The 19586-nt window shown below is 38.3% G+C and overlaps 1 protein-coding gene across 1 annotated transcript in view; it reads left to right on the top strand.

The window, feature by feature from the left end:
* Positions 1–19586, top strand: part of LOC140557095 (occludin) — a 38792-nt gene continuing 19206 nt past the window's right edge. Inside the window, exons 1-3 of the mRNA XM_072681236.1 lie at positions 1–175; positions 8826–9604; positions 14121–14282. Of these exons, the coding sequence (XP_072537337.1) occupies positions 8849–9604; positions 14121–14282 (918 nt within the window). The 5' untranslated portion in view covers positions 1–175; positions 8826–8848. The remainder of the gene's footprint in view (positions 176–8825; positions 9605–14120; positions 14283–19586) is intronic.

Here is a 19586-nt window from a genome sequence, read left to right as displayed (position 1 = left end):
TGAGAGTCGTAATTGAGGTGTTTTGGTGTTTCTGAGCAGAAACTGTTGAGGAACTCAGTCTGATCTTCCTCAGCTCAGCGGTTCAGATTCAGGGATTGAAGAAGAAGCGGAGTAAATCTGATCCGGACTGGTTCCTCACACCTGCTGCTGAAGAGCTGAAGCCAGTCTGACCCAGGTAAACCCACCTACAGTCCTCCCAGAGGCAGATCAGCAGATCAGCAGACTACACATTTAATCAGAGCTCATCTGATCTGATCTGATCTGATCTGGTCTGATCTGCATTAGACTGTGGAATCAGAGCAGATCTGATCTTAGTAAAGTTCAGATGAACTCTTCCTCACTGCTTCTCTTACTAGTGCTGTAACAGTTCATTCTGCTGCTTCTCTGTGTCTGTGCAGGTGTAGCAGGTGTAGTAAGTGTAGTAGGTGTAGTAGGTGTAGCAGGTGTAGTAGGTGTAGTAGGTGTAGCAGTGTGTTGTTTACCTGTGTTTGATAACAGGTGTGTTTTAAATGATTTATAATGAAATATTGATTAAAGCAGAAGGTGAGGTAATGTTAATGTTTACACCTGTTGTGGTTAATGATGTTAAAATGAAGTGTTTTCCTAGGAGCGACGAGTTGATAGAAGTTAGACTGAATCCACTGAGGCTTTTAAAAACGAAATCCAAGAGAACAGCTGTTTAAAACGATAGAAAACATGAGGTGTATTTTACTATTAAAAAAGTTGGAATATGTAGATTAGGTGTGATATAAAGTTGGAATATGTAGATTAGGTCTGATATAAGTTGGAATATGTAGATTAGGTCTGATGTAAAGTTGGAATATGTAGATTAGGTCTGATATAAAGTTGAATATGTAGATTAGGTTTTGATGTAAAGTTGGAATATGTAGATTGGGTGTGATGTAAAGTTGGAATATGTAGATTAGGTGTGATGTAAAGTTGGAATATGTAGATTAGGTCTGATGTAAAGTTGGAATATGTAGATTAGGTGTGATGTAAAGTTGGAATATGTAGATTAGGTTTGATGTAAAGTTGGAATATGTAGATTGGGTGTGATGTAAAGTTGGAATATGTAGAGTAGGTCTGATGTAAAGTTGGAATATGTAGATTAGGTGTGATGTAAAGTTGGAATATGTAGATTAGGTGTGATGTAAAGTTGGAATATGTAGATTAGGTGTGATGTAAAGTTGGAATATGTAGATTAGGTCTGATGTAAAGTTGGAATATGTAGATTAGGTCTGATGTAAAGTTGGAATATGTAGATTAGATGTGATGTAAAGTTGGAATATGTAGATTAGGTGTGATGTAAAGTTGGAATATGTAGATTAGGTGTGATTGAAAGTTGGAATATGTAGATCAGGTGTGATGTAAAGTTTGTAATATGTAGATCAGGTGTTGACGTAAAATTGGAATATGTAGATTAGGTCTGATGTAAAGTTGGAATATGTAGATCAGGTGTGATGTAAGTTGGAATATGTAGATCAGGTGTGATGTAAAGTTGGAATATGTAGATTAGGTGTGATGTAAAGTTGGAATATGTAGATTAGGTCTGATGTAAAGTTGGAATATGTAGATTAGATGTGATGTAAAGTTGGAATATGTAGATTAGGTGTGATTGAAAGTTGGAATATGTAGATTAGGTGTGATGTAAAGTTGGAATATGTAGATTAGGTCCTGATGTAAAGTTGGAATATGTAGATTAGGTCTGATATAAAGTTGGAATATGTAGATTAGGTTTGATGTAAAGTTGGAATATGTAGATTGGGTGTGATGTAAAGTTGGAATATGTAGATTAGGTGTGATGTAAAGTTGGAATATGTAGATTAGGTCTGATGTAAAGTTGGAATATGTAGATTAGGTGTGATGTAAAGTTGGAATATGTAGATTAGGTTTGATGTAAAGTTGGAATATGTAGATTGGGTGTGATGTAAAGTTGGAATATGTAGATTAGGTCTGATGTAAAGTTGGAATATGTAGATTAGGTGTGATGTAAAGTTGGAATATGCTAGATTAGGTGTGATGTAAAGTTGGAATATGTAGATTAGGTGTGATGTAAAGTTGGAATATGTAGATTAGGTGTGATGTAAAGTTGGAATATGTAGATTAGGTCTGATGTAAAGTTGGAATATGTAGATTAGATGTGATGTAAAGTTGGAATATGTAGATTAGGTGTGATGTAAAGTTGGAATATGTAGATTAGGTGTGATTGAAAGTTGGAATATGTAGATCAGGTGTGATGTAAAGTTGTAATATGTTAGATCAGGTGTGACGTAAAATTGGAATATGTAGATTAGGTCTGATGTAAAGTTGGAATATGTAGATCAGGTGTGATGTAAAGTTGGAATATGTAGATCAGGTGTGATTGTAAAGTTGGAATATGTAGATTAGGTGTGATGTAAAGTTGGAATATGTAGATTAGGTCTGATGTAAAGTTGGAATATGTAGATTAGATGTGATGTAAAGTTGGAATATGTAGATTAGGTGTGATTGAAAGTTGGAATATGTAGATTAGGTGTGATGTAAAGTTGGAATATGTAGATTAGGTGTGATGTAAAGTTGGAATATGTAGATTAGGTCTGATGTAAAGTTGGAATATGTAGATTAGATGTGATGTAAAGTTGGAATATGTAGATCAGGTGTGATGTAAGTTGGAATAAGTGGATGTACCGCGTGGATTAAAGGATGTGAGGAATGTGAGGATTTAGTGTGATTTTACACTGATCTATTGATCACTGATTGATCAGTTCCGATTTCTCAGTGTAGTTTAGATCTCTCTATTTGGTGTGAACTGATTAATCAGTAATTAGACTAGTTCATCTTTTAATATTTAAGATCAAACACATCAGTGTTTACAGTATCTCCTACTGTGTGTATACATTAAAATAAGCTGCACCTGATTCTCTCTCTCTCACACACACACACACACACACACACACACACACACACACACACACTCACACAGAAGCTGTTGTCTTAGGTCTCTCTCTTTTATTTTTTTCTCTCTCTCTCTCTGTCTCTCTCTCTCTGTCTTACACACTCCCAACCTAGTCGTGTTTCTCTCTGTCGCTTACACACACTCACTCATTGTCCACCCCCCCCCCCCCCACCACACACACCTACCCTACGGTTACCATAGAAACCACACTCTGGCAAAGTACAGCCTTGACTTTTCGCTCCCACAGTAAGAGAGAGAAACGGGGGCTGGTAGGTGAACAAGGAGACACACACACACTCACACACACTCACACACACACACACACACACACACACACACACACACACACACACACACACACTCACACACACACACACACACTCCTCCCTGTGCTGAGACAAAGCATTGTCTGCATTCCCACACCAGCCCGCCGGACACGGGTCACTAAACCTTCACTGCCCCGCACAGAACAGCCATCAGACCACGGGCTTATTACACAGTTATAACTGTGCTATTACCCTGTATTACTCAGTTAGTACACAGCTATTACACAGTTATTACATTTGAAGCCATAGTGTAACCCCGCCCCCCTCTACTTCCCCAAAGTGTAGCTGCTGAGCCGTGTTGGGCGTCTGTAGAGGTTAGGCGTGGGCAGTGCTGGAACCCTACCTGTTCTCTTATTACTGTGGCTGGAACGTGTAGATCACTGACAGCTACACACATCAGTTAATACAAAAAAAAAAGAAATACAAATATATAATAATAATAATAATAATAATAATAACAACAGTAGTAATAGTAATACTATCATTTGCAAGAATACTACTAATAATATAATAATATCATTTAAGAAGCAGATGAAGACTATACACTGTTTGTTTTGACTTTAGCCTACTTTTATTATTATTATTGTTGTTGTTGTTGTTTTGCTTCACATTATTATAATGTAGATATATGTATTATATGTTTTGTGTAATTACTGTTTTGTTGGTTGCTTTGTAACGCTGAAGTTACTGTTAAAGCTCTATTACTGTAATATTATTGTCATTACCATTCATTTCTATTAATGCTGCAGCTGATTGATCATATTTACCTTTTATTGTCTTTTTTCTTTATCTTTCGGCTGCTATTACGTTTGAAAGGTGCTCTACAGGTAAAGCTGATGATAATAGTGGTGCAGCTCTGTCACAGAGTCCGGGTGTTTTAGTGGAGAGTGATTTTTACTACAGCGCTGATCTTAAACACAGAGCGGTGGGGCGAGCTGGCACCGAGCTCTTTAGAGAGAGAGAGAGACAAAGAAAGAGATTCAGCTTCACTCCCACTGCCCGCACTCCAACAGCAGCTGTGAGTGTGTGTGTGTGTGGTGTGTGTGTGTGTGTGTGAGTGTGGTGTGTGTGTGTATTCCTGGTACTACCATCCTGCTTTCTCCTCTTACCTCACACACTCAGCACACTCTGCCGTACTGTACTGATGTCTGCTCACCCAGAGCCCGTACACACCTGCACCACCCAGCCAGAACACTGTCCACTCAGATACGGGGGGCAAGGGAAAGTGTGTGAACCCCTCAGAATTTGATGGTTTTCTGCATTAATTTGTCATAAAATGAGATCTGATCCTCATCCAAGTCAAACGTGACTAATATAACTCTAATATAACTTTAACTCTAATATAGCTCTAATATAACACTATATAACTTTAACTCTAATTATAGCTCTAATATAACACTAATATAACTCTAATATAACTTTAACTCTAATATAGCTCTAATATAACACTAATATAACTTTAACTCTAATATAGCTCTAATATAACACTAATATAACTCTAATATAACTTTACTATAGCTCTAATATAACACTAATATAACTCTAATATAACTCTAATATAGCTCTAATATAACTCTAATATAGCTCTAATATAACACTAATATAGCTCTAATATAACACTAATATAACTCTAATATAACTTTAACTCTAATATAGCTCTAATATAGCTCTAATATAACACTAATATAACTTTAACTCTAATATAGCTCTAATATAACACTAATATAACTCTAATATAACTCTAATATAGCTCTAATATAACACTAATATAACTCTATATAACTCTAATATAGCTCTAATATAACTCTAATATAGCTCTAATATAACTCTATATAACTCTAATATAACTCTAATAAAACTCTAATATAGCTCTAATATAACTCTAATATAGCTCTAATATAACACTAATATAGCTCTAATATAACACTATATAACTCTAATATAACTCTAACTCTAATATAGCTCTAATATAACTCTAATATAGCTCTAATATAACTATAATATAACTCTAATATAGCTCTAATATAACTAATATAGCTCTAATATAACTCTAATATAACTCTAATATAGCTCTAATATAACTCTAATAAAACTCTAATATAGCTCTAATATAACTCTAATATAGCTCTAATATAACACCAATATAGCTCTAATATAGCACTAATATAACTCTAATATAACTCTAATATAACTCTAATATAGCTCTAATATAACTCTAATATAGCTCTAATATAACACTAATATAGCTCTAATATAACACTAATATAACTCTAACTCTAATATAGCTCTAATATAACTTTAACTCTAATATAGCTGTAATATAACACTAATATAACTCTAATATAACTTTAACTCTAATATAGCTCTAATATAACACTAATATAACTCTAGTATAACACTAATATAACTCTAATATAACTAACTCTAATATAGCTCTAATATAACTCTAATATAGCTCTAATATAGCTCTAATATAACTCTAATATAGCTCTAATATAACTCTAATATAACTCTAATATAGCTCTAATATAACTCTAATATAACTCTAATATAGCTCTAATATAACTCTAATATAACTCTAATATAGCTCTAATATAACTCTAATATAGCTCTAATATAACTCTAATATAACTCTAATATAGTTCTAATATAACTCTAACTCTAATATAGCTCTAATATAACACTAATATAACTCTGTTATAACTCTAACTGTAATATAGCTCTAATATAACTCTAATATAACACTAATATAACTCTAATATAACTCTAACTGTAATATAGCTCTAATATAACTCTAATATAACACTAATATAACTCTAATATAACTCTAACTCTAATATAGCTCTAATATAACTCTAATATAACTAATATAGCTCTAATATAACTCTAATATAGCTCTAATATAACACTAATATAACTCTAATATAACTCTAACTGTAATATAGCTCTAATATAACTCTAATATAACACTAATATAACTCTAATATAACTCTAACTCTAATATAGCTCTGATATAACTCTAACTCTAATATAACTCTAACGCTAATATAGCTCTAATATAACTCTAACTCTAATATAGCTCTAAAATAGCTCTAAAATAACTCTAACTCTAATATAGCTCTAATATAACACTAATATAACTAATATAGCTCTAATATAACTCTAATATAGCTCTAACTCTAATATAACACTAATATAACTCTAATATAGCTCTAATATAACTCTAATATACCTCTAACTCTAATATAACACTAATATAACTCTAATATAGCTCTAATATAACTCTAATACAACACTAATATAACTCTAATATAGCTCTAATATAACACTAATATAACTGTAATATAACTCTAACTCTAATATAGCTCTAATATAACTCTAATATAACACTAATATAACTCTAACTCTAATATAACACTAATATAACTGTAATATAACACTAATATAACTCTAATATTACATTATTATAACTCTAATATAACACTAATATAACTCTAATATAACACTAATATAACTCTAATATAACACTAATATAACATTAATATAACACTAATATAACTCTAATATTACATTATTATAACTCTAATATAACATTAATATAACTCTAATATAACACTAATATAACTCGAATATAACACTAATATAACTCGAATATAACATTAATATAGCACTAATATAACTCTAATATAACATTAGTCTAACACTAATATAACTCTAATATAACTCTAATATAACATTAATATAACACTAATATAAATCTAATATAACTCTAATATTACATTATTATAACTCTAATATAACAGTAATATAACTCTAATATAACACTAATATAACTCTAATATAACTCTAATATAACATTAATATAACACTAATATAAATCTAATATAACTCTATTATAACTCTAATATTACATTATTATAACTCTAATATAACACTAATATAACTCTAATATAACACTAATATAACTAATATAACTCTAATATAACATTAATATAACTCTAATATAACACTAATATAACTCTAATATAACATTAATATAACTCTAATATAACACTAATATAACTATAATATAACATTAATATAACACTAATATAAATCTAATATAACACTAATATAACTCTAATATAACTCTAATATTACATTATTATAACATTAATATACCACTAATATAAATCTAATATAACACTAATATAACATTAATATAACTCTAATATAACATTAATATAACACTAATATAACTCTAATATAACATTAATATAACACTAATATAAATCTAATATAACACTAATATAACATTAATATAACACTAATATAGCTCTAATATAACATTAATATAACTCTAATATAACATTAATATAATACTAATATAAATCTAATATAACTTTATTATAACTCTAATATTACATTATTATAACTCTAATATAACACTAATATAACTCTAATATAACACTAATATAACTCTAATATAACTCTAATATAACATTAATATAACACTAATATAACACTAATATAACTCTAATATAACTCTAATATAACATTAATATAACACTAATATAACTCTAATATAACTCTAATATAACATTAATATAACACTAATATAACTCTAATATAACATTAATATAACTCTAATTTAACTCTACTGTAACACACGTAAAATAATAACAGTCATTTCTGATCATTCATGTCTTCTTTGAGAACAACTATGGAAACCTGACAGTGGTAGTGGATAAAGGATGTGAACCCTTGAGTTAATGAGGTGAAAAAAGCTTATTGGAGGCAAGTGTTAGCGTACCTTAGAGTCTTCTTCAGAAACTGAGAGTGGGGGTGTGGACTACAGCCACTCCCTCTGACTTTTTAAGTTTGCTCCGCACAAGAAGGATATGAAGGAAACATCCTGATTTGGGCCTGCTTTGCTGCATCAGGGCCTGATTAGCTTACAATCACTGAGGGAAGATGAATACTCAAGTGTCTCAAAATATTCTACAGGATAATGTGAGAGTGTCTGTACCTCAGCTGAAACTCTGTAGAAGTTGGGTCATGCAACAGGACAATGACCCAAAACAAAATGCGCCTTTTGGAGCGACCGAGTCCGAGCCCAGATCTCAGCCCAATAGAAATGTTGTGCACTGACTTGAAGAGAGCCGTACACATGAGGAGGTCAAGGACCTGACGGAGCTGAAGCAGTTCTGCCAGGACGAACCGGCTGAAATTCCTCCTGAACGATGTGCAGGTCTGATCCAGCTGCAGGAAGCGCCTGGTTGAGGTTATTGCTGCTGAGGGGGGTCAACCAGCTAATAATTCCAAGGGTTTACTTACTTCCTCCACTACCACTTTGAACATTGAATGATTATATTTGTCAATATGTTTGACTTTTCTAGCAGATTCTCTGATACAGAGCAGAACTCCAGTTGAACTACAGCTGGGTTGAGGGTTTTTACAGTATTGTCCAAAAAGCTCCACTTGAGGTTCATATGTCTAGTACACACTGTTCTAGAACTCGTCATGTAGGTGTTCTAGGTGAACGTCAGACGAGCATTCATGTTCTTCTTTATTTCTTTTTGCAGGTCCTCCTCACCGTACCTGAGCGATGTTTGAAAAGCAGCCGTACGACAGCCCCCCCATGTACAGCCCTCCATCCAATGGGTTTGGACCCCCGGGCAGTTTCCAGCCCCCCCGGACTGAGATGGACGATTACCCTCCCCCTCCTGGCTCGTACTTTGTGGGCGAGGAAATTCCCCAGAACTTCTACAAATGGTCCTCACCACCTGGCATCGTCAAGATCATGGAAGGAGCTATTGTGGTCTTGTGTTTGGGAATTTTCGCCTGTGTCGCATCTACGCTAGTCTGGGATATGCAGTACGGCTATGGGTATGGATCCGGGCTTGGAATGGGATACGGTACTGGATACGGTACTGGCTACGGCTCCGGATACGGATACGGAAGCTACGGATATGGAGGTTCTAGCTACTACGGAAGCGGATACTACAATTACCCAACACCCTACACTGCCAAGACCGCCATGATCGCAATGGCAGCCATCAACTTCATCGTAGCGCTAGCCTTCTTCGTGGCTAGCTTCTCCAAAACGAGGACGGTGAGAAGCAGGAAGTTCTACCTGACCGTGCTAGCATGCAGTGTCATTCTAGCCGTGCTTCAAGGCATCATTAACATCGTCTACATCGTAGGAGTGAACCCTATGGCGCAGAGCTCTTCCAGCATGCTCTACAACCCCATGCTAATGATGTGCCAGAGTCTGTACGGGAACAGCGTGTCGGGAATGGGAGCGGGATTCCCACTCTACAACCAGTACCTCTACCACTACTGCTACGTGGATCCACAGGAGGTAACATCTCATCTTGAACTTGTAAAATGGTAGTTTGGCAAACATACACCATGTGTCCAGATGTTTGTGGACACCCCTTCTAATAAATGCATTCAGCTACTTTAAGCTGCACTCATTGCTGACACAGATGTGCAAATGCACACACAGCTTGTCTAGGCCCTGTAGAGAAGAAGTACTGCCAATAGAATAGGACTAGAATAGGAATATACCTACCTACTGTTATGCCGCGAGGCTCATATTGTCATTGTCTCCAAAATGGGGACTTCATTGGGGGAGTTAATTAATAAGTCATTCAGAGCATTTCTATTGGTCAGTTCTTCCTTTAGAATGAATTACACAGTGTACACCTAAAGGGTTCAAACCATGGAGAACACTTAAAACGGACAGAAACGGAGATACATGTTTTTCATTGGACAGCAGGGGTATAATCTCCTGTGGTATCTTTAGCTAAGCTACTTAGCTTTGGGTAATAGTGAATAACAGCAAGTTGCTGCAAAGTAACTCGTCAAGAACGTTCTTCCCAAGAACACGAGTCCGTTCCTCAAGTTCTGGGCATTGAGAAGAACCCATGGACTAGCATAGCATAGCGTACAGCATTAGCAGCATCTCGGCGTCTGAATTTGTCAGGCACACACTTTTGTCTGATACAGAAGTCTAGTAAAGATGACGTAACTCCAGCTACAGTAAAGATTACTTAACAAGCGTGTGACGGTGTAAGCATGCAGTTAGCATCATGCTAATGTGCTGCTACAATGCTCCTGTAGCTGGAGGCTTCCATTGCATCAGCCTCACAGCTAAAGACACGGACACTAAAGGGGGCGGGGTCTATTCCTTTAGTATTGTGTCACTCTGTTCAGAGGTCAGGGGTCAGAGGTATCATGCTTCAGCCCTTTGTGCTGTGATGGCAGTGGTTCCTGTGGGGGGAAAGACCTGGTTGTAGAGCAGGGGGTGAATCTGTGGAGGGCAGCTCTCATATCTCTGTCTGTGGTTAGGATTGTTAATCTGGACTTTTAGGAAATATGTTTAAATGCTGTGTACATTCAGAGTGTGTGATGAGTTAAGCATTTGGCTAATGCTAATAAGCTCCCGTTACTTCCATTAGCCTGGTAACGAGCCAGATCTCATCCTATCTCCAGAACAGCAGCTGTACAGGAGGAGGGAAACCCCTTCTTAACTTTTAATTACTTACGTTTTAATTAATAACGTCAATATTAAATATTTAATTTCCATTTTATATGCCGTTATATGTAATTTTGGAGCATTTCTATTGGTCCAGTGACAATATACTAGACATATACACGGTCATATCAGACTATTATGACCACTTACCTAACAGTAGTATAACCACCACTTGGCTCAGATGACACCAGCGAGACGTCGCGGCGTGGACTGTATCAGGGTGATGGAAGGTGTTCATTAGAGAGGTCAGCTGCTCCACAGTGGAGCGTTGACTGCTCCGCACCCCTCCAGTCCTCCTTCTCCTCTGGCATCACTGGCCTGTTGGGCAGCACTGTTACGCCGCTGGGAGGAACTCAGTCCACTCTCCATACACCTGCATTACGGTGACTCTAGAACATCCCAACATTCTGATATGAACCTGTATGTTCATACACACATATATAAACATGTGCTGCTGAAGAAAGGGGAATAAATCCTCTACAGGAAAAAGTACGTTCAAATAACCGTATGAAATGGGATATCCCAATAGTTCGGTCTGAATTTGGAAAGCATCTTTCACATGGAATGATCTTCAGAAGCATTTTAGGTTGGAGCAGTTTATTTCTTTGAAAAAAAAATTATTATTGGTCACAATTTTTATACACGTTGGTTCTTGTTAAGGTGTGTTTGTATGTGTATTTATTTCCTACTTGTTATTCAGGGTGTAGTTTTTGTGTTTATGTGTTGCTGTCTTGGCCAGGGCTCGCCTGTAAAAGAGATTTTAATCTCAGTGTGACCCTGGTTAAATAAAGGAAGTAAGGAAACAAAGCTAAATATGACCATTTCTATATATTTACACACATGGACAATGGATTGTTGGCACCCCTCGATTAATGAAAGAAAAACCCACAATGTTTACAGAAATAACTTCTGGAGAATCTGACAAAAGTAATAATAAATAAAAATTCTATAAAAAATTAACCAATGAAAGTCAGACATTGATTCTGAACCATTGATTCAACAGAACTATTAAAAAAAATAAACTCATGAAACAGGCCTGGACAGAAATGATGGTACCCCTGAAAATAATGTGAGCAAAGGGACATGTTAAATCAAGCTGTGTCCATTAATTAGCATCACAGGTGTCTACAATCTTGTAATCAGTCAGTGGGCCTATATATAGGGCTACAGGTAGTCACTGTGCTGTTTGGTGACATACAAATCATACAAACAAATCATAAAAAAGCCAGACTGGAATTTGCCAAACTACATGTTGACAAGCCCCAAAGTTTCTGGGAGAATGTCCTATGGACAGATGAGACAAAATTGAACTTTTTGCCAAGGCACATCAGCTCTACGTTCACAGACAGAAAAATGAAGCATATCAAGAAAAGACCACTGTCCCTACTGTGAAACATGGAGGAGGCTCTGTGATGTTCTGGGGCTGCTTTGCTGCATCTGGCACAGGGTGTCTTGAATCTGTGCAGGGTACAATGAAATCTCAAGACTATCAAGGGATTCTAGAGAGAAATGTGCTGCCCAGTGTCAGAAAGCTTGGTCTCAGTCGCAGGTCATGGGTCTTGCAACAGGATAATGACCCAAAACACAGCTAAAAACACCCAAGAAAGAGGAAACATTGGACTATTCTGAAGTGGCCTTCTATGAGCCCTGACCTAAATCCTATTGAGCATCTTTGGAAGGAGCTGAAACATGCCGCCACCCCTCAAACCTGAGACAACTGGAGCAGTCTGCTCATGAGGAGTGAGACAAAATACCTGCTGAGAGGTGCAGAAGTCTCACTGACAGTTACAGGAATCGTTTGATTGCAGTGATTGCCTCAAAAGGTTGTACAACAAACTATTAAGTTGAGGGTACCATCATTTCTGTCCAGGCCTGTTTCATGAGTTTATTTTTTTTAATAATTCTGTTGAAAATGGTTGAAAAGCAATGTCTGACTTTCATTTGTTCATTTTCATAGCATTTTTATTTATTATTACTTTTGTTAGATTCAAGTTATTTATGTGACCATTGTGGGTTTTTCTTTCATTAACTGAGGGGTACCAACAATTTTGTCCATGTGTGTATTTATCAGTAAATAAGCAGTAAATCTGCTTTAGGATGTGCAGACAGCACCGACCAACAACACTGACATAAAGTTTGAGCAGCGGTGCCTGAACCTCTGCATTAGACTGCGTGAGCTCTCCTCAGGGTGCTTGTTGTGATGATAGAATAAGAAACAGTGCTCTGATGAGGGTGATATTAGACGCTGAGGAAAACAGCTGACCTCACAGTGGCGTCACTGCAGGCCGGTCTGATGTGCGGGTGAAGGCTGTGTTTACCATATTTACAGCTTAGCTGAAGTGGAGAGTAATGAAGTGTCCGAGCTCACAGATAAAGGCTGTTTAACAGGTAGCTGGCAGCTGAATGAAGCTTTAATAGAACACATTCACTCCAGGAAGGAAAACAAGAGGGTCACGGTGTGAACGGTGGAGGGAGGAGATTGGAACAGTGCAGTGTTCAGGGTGGGCTGGGGGCCACAAGACAGGGAGGTTTCAGATACAGTATAATAACAGTGCACTAAATAATTACATACAAAAATCCTAAAAGCTAAAAGTAAAAAGGGGGGGGGGGTAACATGTGAGGGGGCGCATCAAACGTCTTGATGAGCCAACTTGGTAAACTGGCCAACTGCATTAACTATATTCCAAAAGGTTCAAAGAAAATATGTTTTATGTATGGATTTATTTGATGTTCAAATAAAAAATGTAAACCTTCCTGTGGCGTCCCACAGGGTTCCGTTTCATGTTCTTCTAGATCAAAGGAGGCAAACTCATGGGAGGTTACAGATCAAATCAGAAACGTTCCAGTGTTCAGGGGGTCGGGTCTGTTTTTTGACACTGCATCACGTCTTTAGAAATGAGGCAGGAATTCATGTCTTCTTATGTATTTCTTTTTTGTCTCTGTCTCTTAACTAATGACTAATTATGTAAATCTGCTTTGTGATGACAACAGTTGTAAAACACTATGCTAATAAATTTGACTTGACTTGACATGTTTTAATCCATAGCTCTAGAAGCTGTAAGAGTCCAATGGATCAGGATTGCATATTGTAATGGACTAAGTTATATATATATATATATATATAACAAAATAAATCACAACATAAATAAATGAATAAAATAAAATAAACATAATAAGATAAACAGACTTTTTTGAAGAACATTTGATTCTGTATTAAATCAATGGGAACTTTCCCATTACTACTGAGTCGTAGCTTCAGTAGAGTGCCCTCTGTTGGTGATCGAAGAGCCTGACATGCACCTGTGTTGTTGACACTGTGGTTTCCTCCCTCTCTCAGGCGGTGGCGATGGTGTGCGGGTTTTTGGTTGTGATCGCTCTGGCCGTGGCTGCGTTCTTCTCCTACAAGACGAGAAGTAAAATCTGGCGCTACGGAAAGCCCAACATTTACTGGGAGGAGCCGCTGACCGGGGGAACGGAGGGCCGAGACGTGGAGGACTGGGTAAGAAGTTAAATCCGGGGACCGTGCAGGGAGGACCATGGCAGTACAGTCTCAGCCTCACTCATGTACAGTACGCTGACCAACCGCAGTCCAGATTGTACCGTAGAGATTCTCTACATCAGGACACGACAGCTCTGACCACATGGACTTACTGATTATCCCACACGTTTCCATTCAGTCACACAGAGGAGACAATTTACAGACTTTGGTACCAAATTCGAACACACACACCTGTCCACACACACCTGTCCACGTATTTTGAGTTTGTGAGTCTGAACTTCTGCCATCACATATTGGGGAATTGTAATTTTGGGATAATGTGATTTATGGGAAATCATTCATCAAAAAATGTAAACCTTCCTGTGGCGTCCCACAGGGTTCCGTTTTAGGACCAATGCTTTTTTTCATGTTACTTCTAGATCAAAGGAGGCAAACTCATGTAAGGTTACAGATCAAATCAGAAACGTTCCAGTGTTCAAAGGTCGGGTCTGTTTTTTTAAATCAGAAAACCCGACACTGCATCACGTCTTTAGAAATGAGGCAGGAATTTCTTAGCTTGTTAATGGAGAATTACAAATAATCAGCGACTGGCTGACAAATTACAGAGGATGCTAGGCTAATGCTGCTAACAAACACTGGACTTAGACTGTCACCAATTTACTAATTCATGTGAACACTTCCCCTAAACCGTCAGTCTCTCAGAGCTCCTCCAGACTTACTTTAGTCTAGAACCCCAAACAGAACCTTCTCCACAGAGCTGAGGAACGCTGGAGGAACCGGAACCACTTTCACCTCAGCACAGTGTGTGGTATCACTCCGCCCACTGCGCTCCGGTCTGAGGGTGGAGCAGCTCTACAGAGCGGGATGTGATGAGGAGGAGGAGGATGTAGCTCCGGTTCTAGATTCAGTTAGGTAAATATGAAGTATATCAGTGATGATTTACTGAACTGCTATTTTAAAATAGCTCCAGTGTCTGTTAGCAAAGTTAGCCTAGCATATTGATCAGATCAGAGATCAATCAGGATGCTCAGATTATTTTGGAGTTTTTTCGTAATGTTTGCAGTCCGCTCTTTATATGCTTGTTTTTTTCGGTATGAGGAAGAAGTGATGAGTAGAATCATTTTGTAGCGTTGTTATGATTTTGTTATCTACAGCAGTAGCGTCAGCTTCTAGTGCTTCAGTATGATCACCTCCAGATCTGTTTGCAAATCTGATTTGCACACACAGCTTGTCTCATCCCTGTAGAGAAGAAGTACTGCCAATAGAATAGGACCCTCTGGAGCAGATCAACATCATGACCCTATTGGCTCCATGCTGCCTAATAATGCCAGGCGTGGGCTAGAGGGGTATAAAGCCCCCCAGCATTGAGGAGCTGTGGAGCAGTGGAGGAACTGTGTTCTCTAGAATGATGGTGGAGGAGCTCCATCCAGTACTTTTGGATGGGATGAGTTGGGGATGATGAGGTGTGGGGGTGATCATCATTCAACATCCTGACCTCACTAACACTCTTGTCACTGAATGCAATTAAATCCTCACAGCAATGCTCTTCCTCCAGAATCTAGTATAAAGTCTTCTTCTCTGGACAGTAGAGACAATTACTCCAACAGAAGCAGGAGAAAAAAAAATAATGAGCAGGTGTCCCAATACATTTGTCCATGTAGTGTAGGTTCTTTGACTCTTTTAGAAAGTGGAACTCTTGGTGTGTTGCACAGTCATGTGAAAATGTTAGAACATGCCATTAAAACCTCCTTTCTGTCTTTTTTAACATTTTTAAACATCTGGAAGCTTCATCTTCACTTCAGCAAGATTAAGATCTCACATCTTCCTACAGTAAATAACTCCTAGTGGAAAAGCCCCCCAAACCAGGACATATCCACCTCCATATTTCACAGCTGATCTGGGTTTATCTGCTCAGATGCTCAGTCTGATTTACGCCAATCATGTCATTTGTTACTGTGTCCAAATAATTCTGCTCTGGATTCATTTGTCTGAAGCTCATTGTTCCAGATGTCTTAGTCTTGGTCTTCTCTGGAGAACTTCAGTCTTGCTCTGATGTTCCTGGCACACCTGCCATTGAAATCTGACCTGTCTGATCTCTGTCTGATGGTAGATTCCGTACTTTAACTTCAGCTGTGGTGAGATCTACCTGCTACCATGAGGAGATTTCAGGACTGTTGGAGTCTTCTTTACTCAGCCTGAGGTTCTGCTGCTGGGCTGAACTTGCTGGGATGGTCTGATCTGGTCATGTTGGTCAGCTGTTCCTCTTGTAGATGATTTAGTGGACGGGGGAACAGCGTCTGATCTCTAACTGTTCTGAGATCTGTTTAAACCCCTTCCCAGACTCCTCTGCATCTCCACCCTTCTTTCTGAAGGCCTCAGAGAGCTCTCTGGATCTGGCCATGATGGTGATCTTCACCCCTCACTTCAACCATCAATCCAGATCAGACCAGACTAAACGTCTGAGGTTTAAATCAGACAGACTCCTCCAGAATAATCCTCTCCAACCATGTTCTGATCATCTGCAGCTGATCTTCTGCTCCTGACTCTGATTCTACACATTAGAAGGAGTGATAAATGTGGGGGTGAACTTTCTCCTCACAGGAAAATTATATTTCTATTAATTCTGTTAAATAAATGATGATTAAAGACGTTTCTTCAGGGGTGTGAGTTTAATCAGATCACCTCCATCTCTCAGTGAAGATCACATGAAGATCAGACCTCCAGATGTTTACAGATGTTAAAAATGGGGTGTCCTCATTTTTTCACATGACTCTAGAACATCTTAAATAGATTCTCAACAATGTAAAGAACCTTTTAACCAAAGGAAAGAACCATTCCAGCATCCAAATATAAAATTGCCACTGCCTTTACCAAAGAACCCTCAAAGAACTACCCTACACCAGCACAGTCCTCGGGACAGTCTGACCGCCGCTCTGGTCTGTTGTGGTCAGTGTAAGTGGTATGACTGAAGAACTGAGATAGTGTTGAGTCACAGGCCACAGATCAGTATGACGGGAGTGTAATTAGGTCCTGGCAGCGACGTCCAGACTTCCCTCAGGCTCCTCAGAGCCTTCGCTCTGTATCTGCTGACTGAATGCTCTCGTGTTCAGGCTGGTCAGTTTTATTACCCTTTATTGTGTAACACAGGTGCGGTAGTGAGCGCTGTGCTCAGTCAGGTGACCCACATACACAACAATCACCCCCAGCCTCAGCTTACACTGCAGAGCCCTTCAGAACATCTGCCCAGTCCTGAAAAAGCTCTTCCTCCAGTTCACAATATCAGCCTCCTAACACACTTACACATAGTTACACATAATTACGCAGAGTTACGCATAGTTACACATAGTTACGCAGTGACGCATAGTTACAAAGAGTTACACATAGTTACGCATAATTACGCATAGTTACACATAGTTACGCAGTGACGCATAGTTACAAAGAGTTACACATAGTTACGCATAGTTACGCATCGTTACGCAGTTACTAATTGGACAACAGGCTGATTTGTCAACATTTTCCTTCAAACTTTGTGTCAGAAATCTTTGGTAATGTGTTTTTCTACAGTTCAATTTTTGTTTAAAAAATATAAATTAAATACATTTAAATGAATATATTTCTTTGTCTTGTTTTAATGTATTATATGATGTTGTCTTAGAAAATGTGCTGTAATTTAAACCTCTAGATCAAAATGTTATCAGGGTGTCGACTCAAAAAAATACATTTATCTGAATAAATATTTTACTAATTAAAAGTCCCACAAAATGTTCAGCTCTAGCAGTAGTGTGAGTGTGAGCAGTAGTGTGAGTGTGTGTGAGCAGTAGTGTGAGTGACAGCAGTAGTGTGAGTGTGAGCAGTAGTGTGAGTGTGTGCAGTAGTGTGAGTGAGAGCAGTAGTGTGAGTGTGTGTGAGCAGTAGTGTGAGTGTGAGCAGTAGTGTGAGTGACAGCAGTAGTGTGAGTGTGAGCAGTAGTGTGAGTGTGAGCAGTAGTGTAAGTGAGAGCAGTAGTGTGAGTGTGTGTGAGCAGTAGTGTGAGTGTGTGCAGTAGTGTGAGTGAGAGCAGTAGTGTAAGTGAGAGCAGTAGTGTGAGTGTGTGTGAGCAGTAGTGTGAGTGTGTGCAGTAGTGTGAGTGAGAGCAGTAGTGTAAGTGAGAGCAGTAGTGTGAGTGTGTGTGAGCAGTAGTGTGAGTGTGTGCAGTAGTGTGAGTGAGAGCAGTAGTGTGAGTGTGTGTGAGCAGTATTGTGAGTGAGAGCAGTAGTGTGAGTGTGAGCAGTAGTGTGAGTGTGTGTGAGCAGTAGTGTGAGTGAGAGCAGTAGTGTGAGTGTGTGCAGTAGTGTGAGTGTGAGCAGTAGTGTAAGTGTGAGCAGTAGTGTAAGTGAGAGCAGTAGTGTGAGTGTGAGTAGTAGTGTGAGTGTGAGAGCAGTAGTGTGAGTGTGAGCAGTAGTGTGAGTGTGAGCAGTATGGTGAGTGTGTGAGGTAGTGTGAGCAGTTGTATGAGGTAGTGTGAGCAGAGTTGTGAGGTAATGTGAGCAGTTGTGTGAGGTAGTGTAAGTGTAAGCAGTGGTGTGAGGTAATGTGAGCAGTTGTGTGAGGTAGTGTAAGCAGTGGTGTGAGGTAATGTGAGCAGTTGTGTGAGGTAGTGTAAGCAGTGGTGTGAGGTAGTGTAAGCAGTGGTGTGAGTGTATGAGCAGTTGTGTGAGTGTGTGAGGTAGTGGGAGCAGTTGTGTGAGGTAGTGTGAGCAGTAGTGTGAGTGTGTAAGGTAGTATGAGCAGAGGTGTGAGTGTGTGAGGTAGTGTGAGTGTGTAAGGTAGTGTGAGCAGTTGTATGAGGTAGTGTGAGCAGAGGTGTCACTGTGTGAGGTAGTGTGAGCAGTTGTATGAGGTAGTGTGAGGTAGTGTGAGTGTGTAAAGTAGTGTGAGCAGTTGTATGAAGTAGTGTGAGCAGAGGTGTGAGTGTGTGAGGTAGTGTGAGTGTGTAAGGTAGTGTGAGCAGTTGTATGAGGTAGTGTGAGCAGTGGTGTGAGGTAGTGTGAGTGTGTAAAGTAGTGTGAGCAGTTGTATGAAGTAGTGTGAGCAGAGGTATGAATGTGTGAGGTAGTGTGAGCAGTAGTGTGAGTGTGTGAGGTAGTGTGAGCAGTAGTGTGAGTGTGTGAGGTAGTGTGAACAGTAGTGTGTGTGTGTGAGGTAGTGTGAACAGTAGTGTGTGTGTGTGAGGTAGTGTGAGCAGTAGTGTGAGTGTGAGCAGTAGTGTGTGTGTGTGAGGTAGTGTGAGCAGTAGTGTGTTTGTGAGATAGTGTGAGCAGTAGT

Source organism: Salminus brasiliensis, chromosome 6, assembly GCF_030463535.1.
Source record: "Salminus brasiliensis chromosome 6, fSalBra1.hap2, whole genome shotgun sequence".
NCBI classification, from domain to species: Eukaryota; Metazoa; Chordata; class Actinopteri; order Characiformes; family Bryconidae; genus Salminus; species Salminus brasiliensis.
Note: the sequence above shows the minus strand (reverse complement) of the source record. Positions and strands in the feature narration are given on the sequence as shown.